Raw genomic sequence first — 21,298 nt, 5'->3', positions numbered from 1 at the left:
ATTTTTAGGTAAACAGCTGCAAAAAACTTTGTTTACAAAAGTTACTTTTTTGAAGAAGTATAATTAATTGCCCAACATTTGTCATTATATACTGCATTTTGCAGACAGAGAGTTACAGACTCTCTCCCAGACCACAGACTCATAATACAAGTCAGAAAACAAAAGAAAGTTGTGTTTTCAAAATTGGAGTTCAAGTTATTTTTACTTCCAATAGTGTTGACATACTACACAGGTCATGAACAAGATTTGAAATTTTCATTGTAAGTGGGCTAAAGCACTTAATTAAAAGTAGTCTAACATAAATGTAAATGCTGTAATTTGATTATTTTGGATGGATTCGATGCTGGCGTGACCACAGTGCACACGTCTAATGTTGCTCACAGTGGTTCAAGGGACTGCTCAGGGAGATTGTGTGTTCGCTCAGAGACATGAAAATTTAGAGGCAACATTGACTATAAGTATCTGAGTTTGCACGTTTGACCAAGTGCTACCACATTAATAGACAGATGAAGCCGTTAATTTAAAAAGGGCTTGTAGTGACACGGACTCCTCTGGGCTGTTAGACTGTAATGGAAATATTTGATGTTTTTCTAATGCACTTTGGTCAGGGTTAGCTGCCAAGTGTTGCTTGATGTTCTCTCTGAATCTACTGACTTAACATAGGCACCGCTTTTAGTGAGGACATTCTCTGGATTCTGATTCCTTAGTTTTTCAAACCTAAAAGTATTTTTGTTTTGTTTTTTATGGCTTTCAGTCAACAAAATCTGAACCGCTTAGTGTCAAAATTACAGATAATTAAGGAAATACTGGTGGAAATATTTATGCTGTTGGTTTGTTTTTGTCTTTGTGTTATTAACTTGTGTCTGTGAGTATCCGGAGGAGTTAAAAGGACCGGTTACTTTTACAGGGAGGGAATTCTCTCCATAAACTGTCCTTCCATTTTTCCTCGAGGCCTGTGACTGATATTTGAACGACGAGCACACACACACACAACACAAAAGAGCTCAAAGTCTGTCCCGTTGTCTAAAAGCAAACAACGTGTAAACCAGTGGCCTCGCACTAAAATCACAGAGGTAACAGTTCACTTTATCCGATGAGCACAATAACACAGAAAACACCCGCCTCTGCCTTTGATGAGATGGAAACAAACACACGCACACACTTGTACAAACACGCTCACACACACACGCAGGTAGCACGGCAGCTGGTTCATGTAGGTTGGAGGTAACCCCAGGCAACAGGAGGAAGGCGAGAAGCTTCATCCCCCTCAACTTTTGATGAGCCTCAGAAACTCGTCGCGGGTTTTTGGATCCTCTCTAAAGTTCCCCAGCATGGTGCTGGTGACGGTTTTACTGTTCATCTTCTGAACGCCTCGCATCACCATACACATGTGACTGCAAGGAGGAAGACAGGAAAGATAAAAAGATTTGATCCAAAAGAAGAGACAAGTGCAAAGACCAAGTCATTTATTCGCTGAGCAACTGAAATGTTTTTAAACGGTTAGAACCTGGAAATTTGTCCAAGAATTTGCGACAATATCATTGAAGGTGAAGAATTTCACATTCAGCAAGCAATTTTTGATTTCTCAGGTCACCTGGTGGGAGGACACCGAAATAATCTCTAAACAGTTGTGGTCTGACTTGAGGTCCCTCTCAGACAGACTGAGAAAGTTTTGCAAATAATTTCCATCATGTTGGAATCAATCTGAGCCAGTCTGTACCGAAGAGTGCAACTCGTCTGCAACACATTTTGATTATCAGCCGGTCGTATTCTGGTTATCTCATATATAACTGTTAACTTTGCACTGTAGGGGGATCTTTGTGAGATTTGCCACATTGTAATAATCGTAGTGTGGAACTAGCTAACAACACTGACTCCTTAGTGGCTTTCAAAGTCTCTTGCACTGTTTTTCCTTGGCAGTGCTTGTCCTGTTGTTTGTTGAAGGTCATCCTGCTACACTGTAACAGACAGATGGTTCATGCAATTGCCACCCAAGTGTTTGTTTAAAGTTCCTGACCTTTTCCAACCCTAATTCTAACTTCCTGTCCATGTGACAATTCATAAAGGGTTTCAAAATACTTTAATGCCTATACCATGACAACATTATCATTTGTAATAAGCCATGTTTTAATACAGATCCTGGTTCCTTCTGGAAATGCAAATTTCTCACATTACATTTATTCCCCCTGAAAGTTCGTGCAGTGACAACAAACCTTTACAGCTGGGCAGAGAAAAGAAGACGAATGGAGAAAGCAAGGGAAAGGAACACAAGATAATACATTTTAAAAGTAAAAGGTCATTTCACTTGTTGGTTCATGTACGTACGTTGCCTCAATGACAACTCCGACCCCAGTGGGCTGCAGTGCCTCTGTAATAGCTACAGCGATTTGTTTGGTCAACCTCTCCTGAACTGTGGACAGAGAGTACAAACAGACGTACGGCCAGAGCAAACAGTCAGGGATCAAGGGCAGTGCTGGTAGAAGTATTCAGTCCTCACAGGACCTCTGCTAACAAATGATCATTTACTGTGTTCGTGAGCTTTAATGTGGCTACATCGTTGTGTAAACATCGCCACAGATGGAGCTAATAAAGCTTTAATTACATTACACACCGTCAGGTAGTTTTTTTTTTTATTTAATCAAAGTGTCAGGGCTCTCAAAAGGGACAACACATAAACTTGAGTATTTATGAGTTGGTCTTTGTTTTCATGCAAAATGTTTGATATTTTTACCATTTTAGGTCAAATCAATATCTCGCATAGCGGTGCTGAAGTGGTTACTCGAAGAAAAAAAACAACTCAATTTTTGTTGTTTTTAATGGAAAATCATTCAAAAAACCCTCAAACTCAAACATTGAAGGCTCACCCAAAACCATAACCTGCTTTACTGTACTTTCTGTACTTGACCCTGTAGGGCTTGACTTTATATTTGGGAAAAGATGGATGGTCACACACATTTTTACATCCAGCCCTTCCTGTCAGATCAAATGCAGTAAACCAACAGAATATTTCCCTGTGAGATGTAAAATAAAAGTGAAATAAAGCTAGTAAAAATCAAAGTACAAGCACACAAAAATGTATTACCTTGTAGTCGACGGCTGTAGATCTCAACAATCCTGAGGAGGAGAGGGAAAGCATTAACACAGCCTCAGGGGAAATATGAGAGCAGTGAGTTTTAGCAGCAAAGATTAAAACGGTAAAAATAAATAAACATTTAGGGCTGACTCATGAATATAGGAAGGAAGACACAAAAAATTTGTTTTTTATTAAAATCTAAGTGAAAGAAGGACTCTGTCAACCGATTTTGGTTACTTTTCACTCAGAATAACTTCACTAAATAGACAAGCTAGAAAGGAATCGCCACATCCTGGCAACCGAGCATTTTTTCAACTAATGTGTTGTCTACAGTATTAAAAAATCCTCAATAATACCATTATTTAAAGCATGTAATCCTTGGTCCTTTTAATAAACTAGTGCCAACTACTATCTACAATGAGCGTATAATAATATACATTTGTATTTTTTTAAACCTGAACTGACTGGGGCTAGAAAAATGATCAGTTATCAAGACTTTTTAATCTTAGTATACGCCCCCTCCTGTCATTTGAATGGACATACACAATAAACCAGCTCCATTCAGTAATTTTAGAAGCAGACGCAGCTCTTGTAGATGTGCAGAATCCACCCGGTCTTCCCCTTCAACCTGTTGCTCTTCTCGGTGAGCAAAACCACTTTGGACAAACTCGACCCAAATCACCTTCAGGGAAATGTCACAAGAACAAACAGGCAGGCAGCATGCAGGAGATAACCCACTTTTTTTTCAAGGGAGATGATGGTGTAGCTAAAATCTTATTGGAGGCTTCAATGCAACTGGAAATTTTAAGCAAACAGCCTGCTTACATTCAGTGATGCAGATAAGACTTTGATGGTTGACAGCACCAAGAGATCATTATTTTATTCCTTAAATGATGTGAACTTTTTTGGTGGTTGTTGTAGGTCCAGGAGTCATTTAGAAAGTGCAAGCGTCATGGCTTTCTTATCCTGACATCAAATTTGATGTGAACAAGTCTTCCCGAGTGTTCTCGAGGCTTTAGCTGGTTTGGGCTCACTATCCACTGAGAGAACGATTGCCTGGCTGTTTTTCTTTTCCCCTAAAGATAATGTGATAATGGACACAATGTGCTTTGTTTTAAAGGTGCAAAAGGGTCTGTATCTGTATAAATACACTTTATAATCATTTTTAATCATTTGATCATGACTGTGAAGCAAATTTGATGACTCTCTGACATGTGTAATAAAGCAGCGGTCCTCAACCTTTTTTGCGCCACGGACCGGTTTATGCCCGACAATATTTTCACGGACCGGCCTTTAAGGTGTCGCGGATAAATACAACAAAATAAAACTAGTACCGGTACCGAAAAAAAGAAGATTTATTTATAACAGACCCAGGGACACCGAGTTAACGATAAAAACGATAACAAAATAACGCTGAAAACCGATAAAACCCCTGAAAACTATACATTTCACACCCGAGCCTCAACTCTCGCGGCCCGGTACCAAACGACTCACGGACCGGTACCGGTCCAAGGCCCGGGGGTTGGGGACCGCTGTAATAAAGGAATAACAAAATTATAATAAAATAACATTGGATGGAACAAAGCGCAAGGCAGTATTTTAAAGGTTATTCTTTGCAGGTCTAAATGTTTGTTAACCAAATTTGAACTATATCAGCAGGCTGATAATATATTAGCCATTTGCTGATATACTAGTATTGGCATTTGTAAAAGTAGATAAATGAAAATTTAAAAAGTACAGAGGAGACAGCAGAAACAGAAAAAACAAGTCATAATTACTAAATATCGGTACTGGCATCTGTCTTAAAAACTTGTGTATAATGATGTGAAGCTTCACTGGCGATCTGCCTGAAAACAAAGCCAACCTTTATAAAGAAACCTTAAGACCGCAATCATGAATATCAAGAGCTGTCACTCTTATGTCAGTATATTTTTTATTATTTTAATTATTTTGTTAGGAAAAAAAACAACATTGTGATGTTCTCCATAACAGAAAAATAACTATATTCTCTTGAGATAATCTTAAAACTTAATCTGAAAGTGTAGTTTACTGATTCCACTTGTAGGGATTTCACTTAGAGATGCTCTAAGTGAATGGTGTAGCTGCTGCCGTCGCAGTGACTCTCCAGTACTGCGTTAGTAAGGGGTGTTAGCCTGTAAGCCTGAGGGTATTGGGGTCAGTGGGTAGTACACACACAAGTTTTAATAATCAGCTTAAACACACACACACACGCACAGATAATGTGACAGTTATGACAATAGAGTAAATGTACTTACCTGGCTAGCTTGCTGAGGCCCAGAACTCTCTTGTTTGGGAGGTATCCAATGTGAACCTGCAGAAAGTGACAAGCTCAAGGTTAACCCTGCTCTCATTCTGGCTTATGATACAACTCACTAATGGTATAATTATGAACTGAGGTGTTACTGATCCCAGCTCAGCTCAACGCTGCACGGCGGGACAGCTGTTGCTGAACGTGTCAGCCAGTATAGCTAAAGCTCTCGACCTCATTAGCCTCAGTTCTGATCGTTTCACATACTAATTTGACTACGTTCAAATCTAATCTTCAGCTTCTCGTAACATAATCAGTTTCTCGAAACTCATCACCAAGTAGCTGCTGGGCTCACAGCAGATGTCTGCCCCTCCCTGGTTTCTTCCTGTTAAAAGGGAGTTTTTCCTCCCCGCTGTTGCCAAATGCTTGCTCATACAAAGTTGTGTGCTTGTTGGAGTTTTTTCTGTATAACTGTAGTGACCTTACAATATAAAACATCTTGAGGTGACTATTGTTGTGATTTGATGTTGAATAAGTAAAATTGAACTGACTGTACAGGATACTGACCCTCCCCGTTTTCTTATTAGCCGTGCTTTCATGACACAATTCTTTCTGATACTCCAATAAATAAAGATTCAGTTGCACAATTAAAACAAGTGTGGCCACGTTATTCTTAGCAGAAACCTTTATCTTGACCCGGATGGGCCTCACAGGCCGCTGGTTGCCCCGATCATGTAATAAAGCTGTTCTTTTTGCTACAAGTGTTCCTGAAGCGTCAACCTTTCTCAGATTCATCTCCTTCTCCATGCAGCTTGGAAGTAGGTGAAGTTGTGTTTTAATTTGTTCTTAGCCTCAACCTCAACACGGGCTTCTCTTTTTCATCTTTCTTTGTTTTCTCATCACACTGGTGTTTGAAGCTCCAACTCTGATCGATGGATAAGCACATCTTTGGCAGAAACCAGTGTTTTAATCCAAGGACATGGCCCTGCTGTACACACTCCTTCCAACCCTACTGGATCTCTGGTCAGACATATTACATCTTTCTTCACTGACAGCTCAAGAAATGCATTCACCCCGCCCAGCAAACTGGAGTTAGTTAAAAGCTTTGCCATCAGGAGTAACAGTTTAAAGAGAAAACAGAATAAAGCCACAGGTGTACACTAATTGCCAAGTTTCGCACATTAGGTACGAAGTGAACGTCAGGTTGATACGAACAACACGAAGGAAAAGGAAGGCAACGAAAACCGAAGAGGCAGGCGGACAAGACGAGAGAAGCGAGAGACAGAGTCATCAGCTGGAAAATCTCTGCTCGATGGCTGCAGGCTCCAATTCTCATACACACACATATACACACCAACACACACACTGGCACGCTCCACTCAAATGTCAGACGCAATTTTTTGACAAGACGAGAGAAAGGGCAGTGGCAACATGCGTGTGGAGATCTCTTTTCCCTTCAGATGTTACTTTTTTTAGTTCTCTGCTGCAGCGGCCTGATAGACCGACATCAAACGGGCCGAGCATGGCGGCTGCTTTTTTCACTTATCTGTCCCCGTTAGTCAGATTTAATGCCTCACGCTGTGAGTGAGGAGGGGGCAAGGCAAACAAAAAAAACCTCCTGAGGTTTACAACAGCTTAAGTGTAACACAATAACACTCCAACTCTTTTTCTTTTAATAGCCATATTTTGTTCATAGTTCTAAATATTTTGGCATATTTACTATTTGGAGGTTTCTCACTTAACCTGCTGGCAGCTGTTCTCAGCATCAGGCTCCGATTAAATCATTTTACAATACGGGGAAAATTTAGCGGGTAGGTGTTGAAGTGTTTTCTTATTTTGTCCATCTTATTTATAGCACTGAGGTAATGCTAAATCACCTGAATGCACAGGTGTAAAACAAAAAGAAAGTGGTAAACTGGGCGCATGCGTCTGTCTGTGTACAATTTCATTCACTCTCACGATGAATGATTTTCCTCTAAAGATACGTGAATTTAAATGTTGGTGACATTTTGCTCTGTTCCCAGTCAGGATGATCCCACACTGGTTAAATAATGTTGAGGTCCAAACTCTGCAGAGCCAGATATTGTTCCATTGTGTATTTTTCCATCCAGGTGTGCTTTTACTGCATCGGCAGTGTGTTTAGGATTATTGACGATGATAAGCTGTTGCTTAAAAATGAAACTGTTGCAATAAGATCCTTTCGAGTACTGAAAAGATGGCTGTAATGTTCACTGTTGTGCTGCTGCACAACCTGCAATGATTTGAAATTCAATTTTCAAATGTGGATTCATCACATTATCAGCCCACTAACTGTATGATATGGAATACATCAGCCTTTTCTCCCTCTTTCCCTCCCTCGAGAGTGGCTACTTGACACATGCCCTTTTAATAAGACCTTTTTTGATAAGGCTTAAGTAAACAATAGATGGATGAACTGAAGGGTCAGGTCACTGCAGGGTTTGTTCCTGTTTCTTAAGGCATGACTTTTAAATACTGTTCACCTGCTGCAGCTAGACTAGCAGCACTTTGAGAATCCCTTTGTTACTGCAAAAACAGGCTTGTTATTTTTGGCATTTTTTTTTAGATTTAAACAAAAAAATCAAAGAAATTCTGGGTGGCTCAAGCGTTTTGCACAGTACTGTATGCTGATGGCATTTTAATATAGAAGTATCAAAATAAAATCAGGTATTTAGTCCTTGAATTGACTGATAAAAGTAATTTTTGTAATCATTCATATTTTTAGGACACTACTGAATACGTTACCTTTGTAAAAGAAGGCTGCAGATCATAACGCAAGTTATTAAATACAATATTTGGAGTGCCAAATGTCCTGATCAAACCAAACTGCTTTGTTTGTCCACAATTCATAGTTCTTTGGTTTTCCCAAAGCTCAGTACCCGATTGCTTGTTTTCCACAGGAAACACATCGCAGGGAAGAAGCAATTATGCCTGAATACAAGAACAAAGGACACATGTTTGTTCCAGTGTGTTTTCTCTTCAAACGTTTTCTGAAGAGTTGACATGATAGCATCTCTGCTGACTGCAAATCAGTCAAATGTTTTTAAACAGCTTATTCACTGAACAGCTGGCGACTACCTGCCCAGCAGAAGAGGAGGACCGAGACACCGCAAACAGACAGCCGGAGAGAGGGGCTGGATAAGAGGAAGTGCTGCTGATGATGACAAGAGGGGTGGGGGGGATTGATGCACATGAGTGGACACACTGCGAGAGGAGGCGTTTGTGTGATTCACTGCTGTCATCAGAACCCATTTACACCCGGTGGAAAAAGATCAGCTGCCAGCCTCCATTGTTTTAAATGACATGCACCTGCAGGTGAAGACGGAGGGAGAAGGGAAGCAGAGGAAGAAAAGCAGAAAGAGGGACGAGGCCAGTCTGCCGGTTGGTGGAGAGTAATGATATCAAAGGGGCAGAGAGGAGGCTGAAAACAGATCTCAGCTAATCTGATTGCTTCTAGTGTTCTCTGATGTCCAGACAAACGTCAGAGAGAAATGGTTTTTGAAGATACACATCTGGTTGCACGGCTTGATGTTTGTGGCAATTTTTTGTGCACTAAATTATGGGAAAATATATATATAGCGAAGTGCCTTGTGAGTAAAGCAGAGTGTTTGTTTATGTGTCTCTTTTTGCAGTCCAAAGATGCAATGAGATGTCAGCCACATCACATGGACTGCAGCTCTCTTTCTGCCCCAGCGGTCACCTGCATCTTTAGTCATTGTCCTGTTCCCATGGATGTAATTACATTTGTATCTAGTTGGAGGAGCGTGTCATTCTGTTTAGAGATAATAAGTTTTTATGTTCAGGTCATTAAACAAATTATGACATTTAATGATGTCATTTCTAAAGAAAAGGTGCTAATGCTAATGCTAATTCCTCCCGCCCTTAGAAAATGAAGAGGTCACTGAACCGTTTGATGGGTATGAAAATGATGATTCCAGTAATGAAGCTTATAATGAACAGCAGCGATAAACAGAAATGTAGCATATTCTGCTATAGGAAAGTTACCAGGTTAAGCATTCAGCTAAGGAGGCCCACAGCAACCCTGCCGTGTCTCGTGGCCTGTTTATGTAATCATTCACTCAGGGAGCATGAAGTCACGTGCTTTACTAATACGAGATGGTGCGCACTGGTAACAGGTTCATTAGAAGGACTACTGAGCTTGTTCTGCGGGCCCCAAATTCCTGAAATGCATGGAATATCCTCATACACCATCAAGTTTGTGCTTTCAGAATCGCTCTGTGTGTGTGTGGTTTCTTTTACCCTGCCAAAGATGGGCACCAGGTGATGTTCACACATGGAGAACATGTCGATGTCTTTCACTATCACCATCTCATCGTGGTCTTCATCGAAGATGGCGTCATTCAGTACGTCTGAGGAAAAAAATGGGAGAGATTAAACATAAAGGAAAAGTCTAAATAAGGAACGGCAGAATAGATCAGCATGATCGCAAAAAGTAAATAATCAATCAACCAAACAAGAAATGCTGCAAAAAATTCAGGTAACAGTCAAATTCAGGCAAAAAGAGTTTTTTTGTTGTTGTTTGGCTTAAATTCTAAAAAACTAAAATAAAAAAAAAACAAAAACAGTGCAGGATTTTTTCTTCTTGAGGGCAGACAGACTGAAGTGAACCAGCCATGCTGGAGGATGCCAGGTTCGCCTTGACCATTCAGCTGCCACGCCCTTTTCGATGGACTTCAGTGTTTCTCTCTGGCAAACACCACTGTCTAATTATAGCTCTGCATCCTCCTTCGTGTGGTTGCCTTATTGCATTTTTTGGTTGCCGGGGTTCAATAAACTGTTTTATCTTTTGAACGTGACGGCGCAGACGCTTCTCGCTCTCATCGCAGCAGTTTTTAATTTCCTGACTTGCTATCTGCAAGAGGGAGAGGACGGAACACGGAGGGGTGAGGTCACCAAAACAACAGAACACACTGACTTGTTGCTTCGGCTTCTGCTGCTTATTTTATCACTGTGCACATAAAGGGAGAGGCCTGTGGGGTTGACAAGACCGATACATATTTTTCCTGTCACTACCTTTTTTTGTATTTTAGCAAGCTAACAACAAATTAGAGCAAACCAGTGTTCAAATGTTGACCTGATCACCAACATTATTATAGCTCACACTTTAATGTCTGAACCATTCATTCTTGTAATCCTTTTTCCAATAGACTAGAGTTGCAATGGTTAGTTCAATAACTGCCAGTATTTTTGTTGTTATTTTTCCAGTTCAGGGTTGAAGGGCCTTTCTCAACTGCCAATGAGCGAATGGCAGGATACGGCCTGTACAGGCTGCTGTTCCATGAAACTGCCAATATTTAAAAAAAATCACTGAAATCCTTCTTCAAGTAAAAATAAAAACAGACATTTTTAGCCTCTTATATACGAAGAGTCTCTGTTTTGCTCTGTTTTATTTATTTTATTCTGTTTTATAACACAAAACTCAGGAGTGGAGCTTTGGACTGTTGCTCATACAAAACAAGACTTTTAGAAACATCATCTGGGGGGATAGGAAACCTAAGAAGTGTAGTTTGGTCTTAAACAATTTTCAAACCTCAGGCAAATTTCGGTGCACCTCATATTTCATTACAGGGTGATGATGAAGCCATCTACATCCACATGCCCCCCAATTTATAGTGACCATCTGGAACTATATGATTCTAGCTTTAGAACAGACAGAAGACATCCACAGGAGCAGGGCTTTCAAAGCTTTGCAGTCTTTTAAACACTGGTTTTTGGTTTAATCTGGGGATGAGCAGTACTGCTGGCTTTTTAGGTACTTCTACTGGGATCAGCAAAGCTGGATATATATTTTTAACCCTGTGGATGGAGGCTTTAAGAATTCCATCTATCTAAAGTCTATGTGGTGTCTCTAAGGCAAGACGTATTGACCTACAAACGAGATCCTGAATGAGTGCTGCCTTCAGGTTGACACGGTAACAAAGCGGTAATCGTGTTTGAAAGTTTTGCAATCAAGAGCAAAGTTAAAATAGTGTGGGAACACAGCAAAGTCAATAAAGTGCTACACAAAGCAACCAACAGTTTATTCAACCTTTTATTACCGTCAGACAAAAAGTGCACTTTTGAATAAATTTAATATGGAAAATACTCATTTTTCCCTAAATTTGGCACCATTCAAAGTATTCAGAGTTGCTGTTTTCAGAGACCCTGTCAGATCATGCATGACTAGATTATTGTAAGATCCAAGAAAACTTAAAACTGCGACTATTTCCAACTGTAAGAAAAAGTGTGAATGCTACACAGGGTTAAAACCTGCCTGATCCAGTTTGTTGCAGCAATGTCCTCAGATCGAGCTGTTGTAGTGAAGCACAGTCATCCTTTAAGGTCATTTCAGTCATTACAGCTTCTGAACCTCTAGTTCAAAGGAAAGTTTCATTTCTTTCAGACATAATCAAGTGTGCACCCTGAAGGAAAATAATGATAATCAACATTAACTAAGCAAAGCCAACAAAGGTTGGCTTGGACACCCTGTGGCTGCCAGAGAGAGACCAGGCATTTATCAGGTAATGACAGTGTTACTCATCATCTGTGCTTACAATAGGGCTGCCTCCTGTGTGTGAATGAATACCACAAAGACGCACGCAGAATGAAGAGGCCACATGTTATCACGTTTTGAGCGAAGCAGGAAATGGTGCCGTGAATGACAAAAAACATAAGCAAATAATGGGGACACAAACTCACTGCTCCAGGTTATAGATAAATAGGAGTTTGTGCTGAACAGTCAAAAGGTTTAGATGATGACTCAGATTCTCAATCACCATGCAGCACATGCAGGAAGCTTTCTGCTTATTCCCAAAAATTTTTAAGCTTGCTAAGTGGCCCTATCATACAGCCAGGCTCATACGTAACTGTCTTCAGTGACGAGAAGAACAAGGAGTTTTACACAAGATGTTGTGGCCCACAGCTCACACGCTATTGATGTCACATTAAGTGGTCATTCTAATATTGGCTGTAGGTTTGGATACAAGGTAGATAAAGGACATCCACCCAGCATTCCAATAGGATGATGCTGCCACCACCATGCCTCACTGTAAGGATGGTAATAGCAGGTGATCGGCAGTGTCATTCATTCATAACAATTCATTATTCACATTAATTAATATTTTCTCATCCAGGGAGGATTGTCCTGTCTCAAGATAAAATGATAAAATTAAGATGGTTTAAACACAGATACATAAATTCAGATTGGAGCAGAAACAATTTGTACATTAACTGTTTAATAAATTGCCAAATAAAAAAAACTGTTGTTTTCTTTATTTATTAATCAGCTGGGTGTTCTTCTGAGTTATGATCTTGTAAACCACTCTACAGATGGAGGCATAACCAAGATAAAGGGAGTTACTCAAACTTTGTTTGACTGATTTGCAATGAGTCCAATCCATGTCATCAAAAAGCACCTTCAACACAACAGAGCTGCCAGACTCAGTCACTGTGTGGTTTAAGCCCACATCCTTCTATCACTGCTTGCCTGAAAATGTGGTGGAAGATGTAACAGACCCGCGATGAAAATGCTTAAAATTAAGGTTTAGATTTTAAAAGGCCTCCTTTCACTTGTTCATGTTTTGTAAGACATTTTTCATGAAGAACATGCAACCATTTGGTGAGTCTAACTTATTTCTCTGACAATAAATTAAAAAACAAACAAAAAACAAAACAAAAAAGAAAATATGCTTTGGTTTTTTGTTTTTGTTTTAACAATTCTGTAGAAACCAATTTGAGCGTTAATAGGCTGATGGTTAATGAAAACATTAGGTGCAAACTCCATCTACTTATGAATTAAAAGCATGACATTTGCACTAAACAGAAAAACATCTTCCTTTAAATAACAGCCAGGGAAACATTACAGATCAGAAGTCCTGTTTAATCGCTGCATAACTTTTCTTTACTAAGGTTGTGTTCGTCATGTGCTCGACAGCAAGAGGATTTTAGGCTCAGGTTGTGATGAAAGCTGAACCCATGACCCGCACACACAAACACATAAACGCACTGAGCAAACAGTGCGATACTTCTCTCAAAATGCTATAACTCTCCACAAACATCCAGCTGCAACCTCCAATACATGTGTTTTTTGTCTTCTCTGATTTTCAGTAAGTCAATGGGGAGGCTCCTGCAACAACCAATCAGCAGGCAGATGGTGCAACGCCACCGCCTAAACAACAACGCATGCAAAGCCATCATTGTCCATACCATCAACTGAGAAGAGCTGAGAAGAGCTTCAGGTAGATGTAACCATGCTATGAGTTCAGTCAGGCTAACATAAAATTTAAAAAAACAAAAAACAAACATGAATTAACTGTCTCAACTGGTGCCCACACATGTTTCTCCATTGCATTCCTTCTTTTTACAGCTTCATAACACACACACACACACACACACACACACACACACACACACACACACACACACACAAAACCCCAACACCCAAACTACCTCCAGATGCAGTTCTGGAGGGGGCAGATCCCCAAATCTAGCCACTCCAACATGCTGAAGGATGGAGAAAAAAGCCCATGTGGAACTGACACTGCACAGCCCTTCTCCAACGTGCTGCAGTAAACCTCCTCACAGCAGCAGGCCAGCCAGCCGGCTCAGCTGGACCAAACATGACATAAATCTAGCAAAGCCTCGGAGAGTGGGTCGTTTCCACGACGACTTTCACCTAAAAAGTTTTAAAAAGAACTGTCTCATCACATTACCTGATATAAAGGGCTGCAAGTGATGATTATTTACTTTTAGGGATGTATCTAGAAATTAATCTGGCAATTTAGTAGTCATTGGTATTAAACCTAAAGTTTGACGAGAGTCCTTGCACACTAATGGATAAATCCTCAGGAAGCAGGATATGGTGCTTTTATCAAATGTTTTATTAGCTTCAAACAAGCAGAAACAGCACAGGTGAAGTAATGAAAACATTATAAGATTCTTATATTTGTATTTTAGACATAATTATTGTTTTGTTTTTTTCATTTGGCAGGAAACACAAAATTAAATCCATCTTTCCACTGAATTTGTGTTTCAGTTGTGTGTGTGTGTATTATTTTTATTGGGTTTTTTTGTTTTTTGTTTTTTGAGGGGGGAGGTGGTCTCCCAGCGTTAATCAGTTAAACATTACATGGCTGTGAGCCAACTTCTATTATATAATCAGCTTGTGAGGTAGATGCATTGTGCTTATGTGCTTTATTTTATGCTTAAATTACTTGAATATATTTTACCACACTTCTATCTGAAAAGCAATAAACGATGATTTGCTGTGTAAAGCTTAAAACGAAAACATAAAAGATCAAATGCTGCTTTCGCATGAATGATAATTCATGATAACACTGTTATTCGCCTTTCAAACTTAAATCTGCTTTTCCTTTTAAAAAAATCACGTATCCTGTCCCACTACTACTGTCCAAAGCTTTACATTATTAGCGTTATGTATTCACAAAAATATGACGAAAACCGGCTGAGAGGGGAAACTCTTGAATTTTATAAAAGCCGTTTATAAATGATGGTAATTACTTAACTATGTATTTGTCAGAGGTCTCGTCTCATTTTTAAATCCCCCCCACTCAGATTGGCACCTGTTAAAATACTTTATAAAGAAGCCGATGACCTCGATCACCTGACTTTTTTTTTTCAAAACCAATAGGAACAAAGTACACCCCACTAAAACAGTCAAGTATCACTAACTGTGCTATATTTCCCTGTGATGGTCCTGACGGAGCACATGTGCACTCTCGGCTCTTTGCGCACTGAGTTTTGGGACGTGTTCTTTCTCCTGTCACACCTGTTGACCGCGGCGCAAATCCCGGGCACCTCTGAGCGGCTTTGTGGATTTAAAAAACAAAAAACAAAAACACAACTCACCGATAATTTTCTCCTGGTAGCCTTTAGTGAAGAACTGCATGGCCGTGGCAGCCCTCCAGGGGGTTTTGAGGAGTCCCTGCCGCTGCGGGTTTTCCCCGAGACCCCGCAGGATGGTGGTGTAGGCAGCGGCCAGGGACGGCAAGCTCATCTCGTTGTCCTCCAGGCTCCTGGTGCGCTCCTCCTTCCAGCTCTCCATCACAGCGGAGGTCGACCGGTGCGGAGCGGATTCTGCTGCCGGTGCCTGAGGACCGCCGGCTGCCCGCTTCACCATCCCGTCAAAGTGGCCGTTGAGCACGGAGCCGCCGTCCCCGTTGTCCTTCTTCTCGTTTGAGCTGTACTTGTTCTGCTTGGAGCGGTCCATCGCTGCGGTTCTCTTGCCTTCTTAGTTGAGCACTTGTTGCATCAGTTTCTGACGGGTACTTTAGTTTGAGTTCAAGTGGGCGACACGGTTGCAGCCTCAGCATCCTTTATAACAGCAGGATAATCCAGAGCGAGCTCCTATTGGCTAGCCAGATCTGAAGGGGCGGGGCCAGACCCCCCTTTGACCGCTATCTGCTTTGACTGTGACCTGCTGCTTGGAATCATTCTGCAGTTTGTGGAAGGTAACAAAGTGCATTCAGTGTGTTTATTACTATGGCCAGATTACATAACAGCGACCACTGACCTCTCTTAGACAGGAGCACGGTTCTAACTGTGCTGCTTACAGTCCTTCATCTCTTCAGTCATACATGTATCAGTGTCTGAGTATATTAAAAAGCCTTTCGCCAATCTTCGTTTTCTTTTTCGAGTATCTGTTGATTTTGTTTTTTCTTTAGACTTTTAAAACACAGGCTCAGGAGGGCTGTGAGGCACTCTCTGCACCACTGTTGGGGATATGTTATTGCCAAGTAATAAGTACGAAGTAATAAGCCCTAGTTTTCCTTTTCAAACAGACTGTATATAAAAGATGCCTGTAGCCTATGTGCCATGCTGTCCTGAGTGTTTTTATAGTCGCCTCTTCACACATCGAATGAGGGGTGGTTCTGTAAAACCAAGAACTCAAGCTCATTGATTAATAACTTCTTTAGTCACTGCCGCTGCCCCCAGGTATACCCTGGTTTGTCCATTCTGATTCTAATATTGACAAAAGTTTTCAAAATGAACTAAAACACTGAACCCAAACGTTTCCTGAGCTCACAGAGCTAGGGAGCCAAAGACCATTTCTCTGACTTCGACAAAGAGAAGCCTTTGTGCACATCCACAGCACTTCTGAGACTCTAAAGCCACATCCATCTTTTAAGTACAGTCTTGTATTTTGTTTAATTAGAATTATCACATGTTAGTAAGATGGCATAGAGTACAGCCTCTGTATCTTGAAAGTATTTTCATTATGTCTTCATGGAAAAAGCAAAAAAAACAAAAAACAAAACCCAGAAGAACGCCACTTTAGATTTCATCATAAACCCCCAATGCTTAGGGAAGCTTTAAATGTAGCAATAGTTTGCCTAAGTTGTCACTCAGCAAGAAATTAACAGGGTTGTTGCTGGTTATGTCACAAAAGGGATACCGCCGAGCACCTTCACAGAGAGCTAAAGTCGGTATATTCAAACGCAGAGGTAAGGTAGGCCCTCAAACTTAGAAATCCTCTTTTGATATTTGAATTGATTAATAAGCTGCACAAAATTAAATCACAGACTAACATGTGAACTAACAAACATTTACATTTATTAAATTGTTAAAATACAGTAAGTGTAAAAAACAAACAAAGAAAAAAAAAAGAACCAAGCGTACATTTTTACTGAACATCACTCATCCGTCTCCAACACTGAGGGCAGTTGTTGATATACATGCGATCTCTGTCCACTGGAGGTTTAGTTTTGGTTAAACGCAAACACTGAAAGCTTGGAAGAGGGATCCAAAGACTTCTTCTTCTTGGCACTACTTTCATCAGCTTCGGCCTTTTCATTTTCACTTTCCAAGCCTTCTCCTCCTTCTGCTCTTTTCCTCTTCTTCAGATCTGCTGCGTCTCCGCTCTGGCCTTTAGCTCTGTCTGTCCATGACTAAAAGGGGGGGGAAGAGATAGAATAGACAAGGACCGCACATGTTAATTACTGCACATTACAAAAACAAAAAAAAATTGTATTGCTGTCTCTATACAGGCTCCAAACACCCTACGTGATGATGACGAAACGCACACATGGGCACTCGGGCGTGCAGTTTGAAATTGCATCCTGTCACGTATAATCACTATTGACAGCATGCATCTCTTTGGCCTGCTGGCTCTTTCCCTCCTCGAGCCCCCTCCTTTTCTCTAAGCCGACACAAAAGGAAGCGCTTTTCTGGACGTAATGGAGCCAGGATGAATCATCAGGCCTGGTGTGTGCAGTGCCAGCAACACACACGCACACACACTCTACACCTCCAGTGCTTAATGAAACACTGTCATTAACCCATGCATATTCACACAAGCAAACACACACACAAATGGCACCATTACAGAGCTGGTAGATGGTACAAGCTTTGACATATCACTAATCAGCTTCTGCTTTATTGAATATGGACTGAATAATTTTATCAACACACACTCGCGCACACACAGACACACACAATGGTCGAGCCGTTTTAGGCTAAAGTTAAGCCTGCAGGGCCATCATCTAGGTTCTTTTTTCTGTAAACATACAGCTGAAATGCACTTATACAAGTTAATAAAAATCATATCAACTCCTTTGGTTCAAACTTGAAAGAAAATTTCTTTTTTTTTTTTAAAAATGTGAATGTTTAAATAAAATAACTGGCAGGTATGAAATGATGTCTTGTTCATGCTGACCATATTTTCCTCTGGCACTGGTCAATATTTCTTTTTGTTGTCTGACTAATTTTAGCTAATACCGTCAAACGCTAACTAATGTGGTCAGCGGCTAGCCCGCTAACTTTAGCTTTGGGGCTCGCTAACCCTGTTGCAAACAAAATACCATGTTAACCCACAGCTACAGTCTGTGTTGTGTTGGGAGCCGGTTGTTTTTTGACATTTGTGGTAAGTGGAGTTTTCTAAGCTACTGTTAGCTAGTTTTGCTCACTGTTGACACTGTGAGCTTAATGGTTTCTTTATGGTCACTGCATCTTTTGTGTCAGGTGCCAACTGTGATGTCACTACAGCTACCGGTCTATACTGGTGCTCATTTGTGCCGGATATGCTTCAGTCTTCTCCTGAACGGTAGGTGTTGCTTCTCAGCAAAAACAAAACAACAAAACACACCCCCCCCTTAAGTATCAATAAGGTAGAAACAAGAAACAAAGATATTGCGTTTTTTAAAAAAAAGTTTTCTACAGTTAGTCTCATCTTTTCAAACTGTTGCAGCTGTGTTTGGTGGTGTCAAACAGGCTGGCCCAAGTACTTCAGAAACTGCTGATCTGCAGTATTCCTGAACAACCATCTCTAGCGTTCAAAGAAAATGGTGTGAAAAACAGAAAATATCCAACAATATTCAGCTAAGAACAAGAAAGTGTGCAATTTCACACATGCCTGCCAAAAGAGGACTGGTGGATTGGAAAAACACTGCCTGGTCTGAATGAGTCTCAATTTCTGCTGCATGCTAGGGTCAAAATTTGACAGGAAGAACAAGAGAGTGTGGATATAACCCACCCAGTATTTAAACAGTTTAGACTGGTTACAATCGTGGTGTTCCGCTGTAGGAATATTTTCTTGGCACACTCTGGGGGTCGCTTTGTATTAACTGAGAATCATTTAAACTCCGCAGCCTACACGAGCATTGTGGCTGGCCATGTCCATCCCTTTATAACCACAGTGTTTTTCTAATATGACTACATCATTTTCTGATGACTACATCTGGCAACGTAACTTATCATGTCGCAAAGCTCAGATCATATTAAACTGGTTTCTTGAACATGGCAATGACTCTAATGATCTTGCATGGCCTCAATCTAACAGAGCACCTTTTGAATGTGGTGGAAACTGGAATGTGCATCATGGGTGTGCAGCCGACACTCTGGATTCATCTTTCAGAACAGCTGAAAATTCGGATCAGAATTATGCTCCTGCTGATTGACCAGCCAATCGTCTCTCATGCATCAATGCTTTGCGCCCTCAGTGCCCAAACACACTTGACTGGGCTCCCAGGCAACAGGCATCCCCTCACCCCCACTTCCTCGTCATCCAGCTTTCTGCTGAGAGTCTTGATGTATGCAGGGTCAGGGCCAGTGTACCACAGAAGCACTCGGCTGGATGAAAGGACGAGGCGTGTCATTAGTGGCACAACCACCCTCATTCACTCACCTATTGACTGACCACAGCTGAGACACAGCATTTCAGAGAAAAGTGGTTAAAACCAAGCCCTGGATTTCTTTTTTTTGTTGTTAATGTGACCCTGCAGGACTCTAATAACAGTACAACTTAATCGAGTGATTTTAAACTTTTGAATACATTTCTTTATATCTAGGAATCTACTTATCTATTTTATTCAAATCTGTAGACCTGCAGTCATTTTTAAAAATAAAAAGCTTCAGCAGGTTGGACAGCTCAAGCGGTACTGATTAGACTATTCGAAGCAGTTATGCTGGTTAGACTAGTGATGGGTGAGTTTTCAGATGATCTGTTGCTGGGAAGCGGTACAACTAGCTCCCATGTTCTCAGCTTCTCATTAAAATGCGAAAAAACATTTCAGTGCTTGGGAGGAAGAGAAGAGTACACGTATGGATACATTTCTCATTTGATGTGAAAGAAAATAAGACACTTTGTAAACAGTGTGGAGCAGCTATCAGCACAACACACTCTTACATTTTATATGTTATTCACCTGAACCAATTTCAGATCGAGTTTACTATAATTTTATGATATTTTCTCAACTGAAACTAGACTAAAGCTAAAAGAATTTAGATGGTTAAATTATGAGTAACACTAAATTCTAATTTGCTGAACACGTGACCATCTTTGATTTCTGAATGGGAATCAGCTTGGACTAGAAATATGGCCAAAAGCTGAAGTCAGCTTATGAAAACTGCAAATTGTGCACACCCACATAAAACTTTAAAGAATCCTTACAAGTGGAGGGCTGAAAATGGGATTCTCTGCATTTACAATTTCAGTTGGGTTACTGAAATTATAGACAAGGGTGTCAACGGGGGCTCCAGGGGTTGAGGATCAACCTGCCAAAGACTCCAATCACTGGACAGCTTTCGAAATTTTTGACATCACTGTTTTAGCAACCCCCCTCCTCTCTAAAACCCTCGATGTGTTATACCAGTCTCTCCTCCGCCGACAGCGTCCTGAAGCGTCCCATAGCCTCCTTGATGACGTCGGTCTCTTCCAGGTCAGGGTTGTCGGCTAGGATACTTTTCCTGTTCTCCTCCAACCAAAGCTGGAAGCCTGTCTTTGGCCTAAATGCACAGAGAAAGCGAGAAATACTGCCCTGTTTAAAAACGCTCTACATGTAGAATCTGTTTTTGAACATCCCAGTGTTCGAAGGGTCTAACCGTTTCTTTCTTTGAAATCTTTTACCTCTTGTTTTCAGAGTTATCTGCAGGTGGTCCTGGAGGCGGGGTGTCTGGTTGTTTCTGCAGATTTGCAGCTTGCTCTGTATTCTCCTGAACCTTCTTATTAGCTGTCTTTGTGGCAGCCATCTGCAGCAGAGTAGACTGAGTCTTCACAGGAAAAAAAGGACATTTTATTGTTTTGAAAGATGCATTATCTTTTCCAGGTACTATCATTTTGAGACCTCGGCACAGCTATGTGGAGACATGCTACAGCTTTAAATTCTGAGACGGTACCTTGGTTTTTGGCTTGGGGGCCAGAGGTTTGAGGATGGGACTTTTGCTGGGTTTCCCCCCAGAGCTGCTGAGCTGAGCTGACTTCTTGCTGGACGTCATGTTGTCCAGGATGTTTGTTACTCGCGGCTGACCGGATGAAGCTGACATTTTCCCCGAACCAGGAACCTGAACACACCAAAGCAATAACAAAATTTAAAGAAATATCTTAAAGATATTGTATACAGTGGGGCAAAAAAGTATTTAGTCAGCCACCGATTGTGCAAGTTCCCCCACTTAAAATGATGACAGAGGTCAGTAATTTGCACCAG

At 40.8% G+C, this 21,298-nt stretch overlaps 2 protein-coding genes across 3 annotated transcripts in view; both read right to left on the bottom strand.

Annotated features, from left to right (window-relative positions):
- Positions 1–339: 339 nt before the first annotated feature.
- gch1 (GTP cyclohydrolase 1) lies at positions 340–15,664 on the bottom strand. The gene is made up of 6 exons (XM_005751422.1): positions 15,228–15,664; positions 9,621–9,730; positions 5,350–5,405; positions 3,083–3,114; positions 2,326–2,410; positions 340–1,394 (listed from the first exon to the last, which is right to left on the bottom strand). The coding sequence occupies exons 1-6, from the start codon at positions 15,586–15,588 to the stop codon at positions 1,268–1,270; spliced, it is 771 nt and encodes a 256-aa protein (XP_005751479.1). The 5' UTR covers positions 15,589–15,664; the 3' UTR covers positions 340–1,267.
- Positions 15,665–16,946: 1,282 nt separating this feature from the next.
- wdhd1 (WD repeat and HMG-box DNA binding protein 1) overlaps positions 16,947–21,298 on the bottom strand; it is a 19,060-nt gene continuing 14,708 nt past the window's right edge. For both annotated transcript variants that reach the window (XM_005751419.1, XM_005751420.1), the window contains exons 23-26: positions 20,991–21,155; positions 20,722–20,864; positions 20,465–20,600; positions 16,947–17,266 (exon numbers count right to left, since the gene is read on the bottom strand). In XM_005751419.1, coding sequence (XP_005751476.1) covers positions 17,078–17,266; positions 20,465–20,600; positions 20,722–20,864; positions 20,991–21,155 — 633 coding nt within the window. In that variant the 3' untranslated portion in view covers positions 16,947–17,077. The remainder of the gene's footprint in view (positions 17,267–20,464; positions 20,601–20,721; positions 20,865–20,990; positions 21,156–21,298) is intronic.

The sequence above is a fragment of the Pundamilia nyererei genome, unplaced genomic scaffold (genome assembly GCF_000239375.1).
Source record: "Pundamilia nyererei isolate P.nyererei 1_Seehausen unplaced genomic scaffold, PunNye1.0 scaffold00310, whole genome shotgun sequence".
In the NCBI taxonomy this organism is placed as follows: Eukaryota; Metazoa; Chordata; class Actinopteri; order Cichliformes; family Cichlidae; genus Pundamilia; species Pundamilia nyererei.
Note: the sequence above shows the minus strand (reverse complement) of the source record. Positions and strands in the feature narration are given on the sequence as shown.

What these genes read in the sequence shown, in the direction of transcription:
- gch1 (XM_005751422.1), bottom strand. Translation starts at nt 15,588, where the DNA reads ATGGACCGCTCCAAGCAGAACAAGTACAGCTCAAACGAGAAGAAGGAC. An exon ending in GGCCTCAGCAAGCTAGCCAG is followed by an intron (nt 3,115 to 5,349) that starts GTAAGTACATTT and finishes TCTCCTCCTCAG; the next exon opens with GATTGTTGAGATCTACAGCC. An exon ending in GGAGTTGTCATTGAGGCAAC is followed by an intron (nt 1,395 to 2,325) that starts GTACGTACATGA and finishes TCCTCCTTGCAG; the next exon opens with TCACATGTGTATGGTGATGC.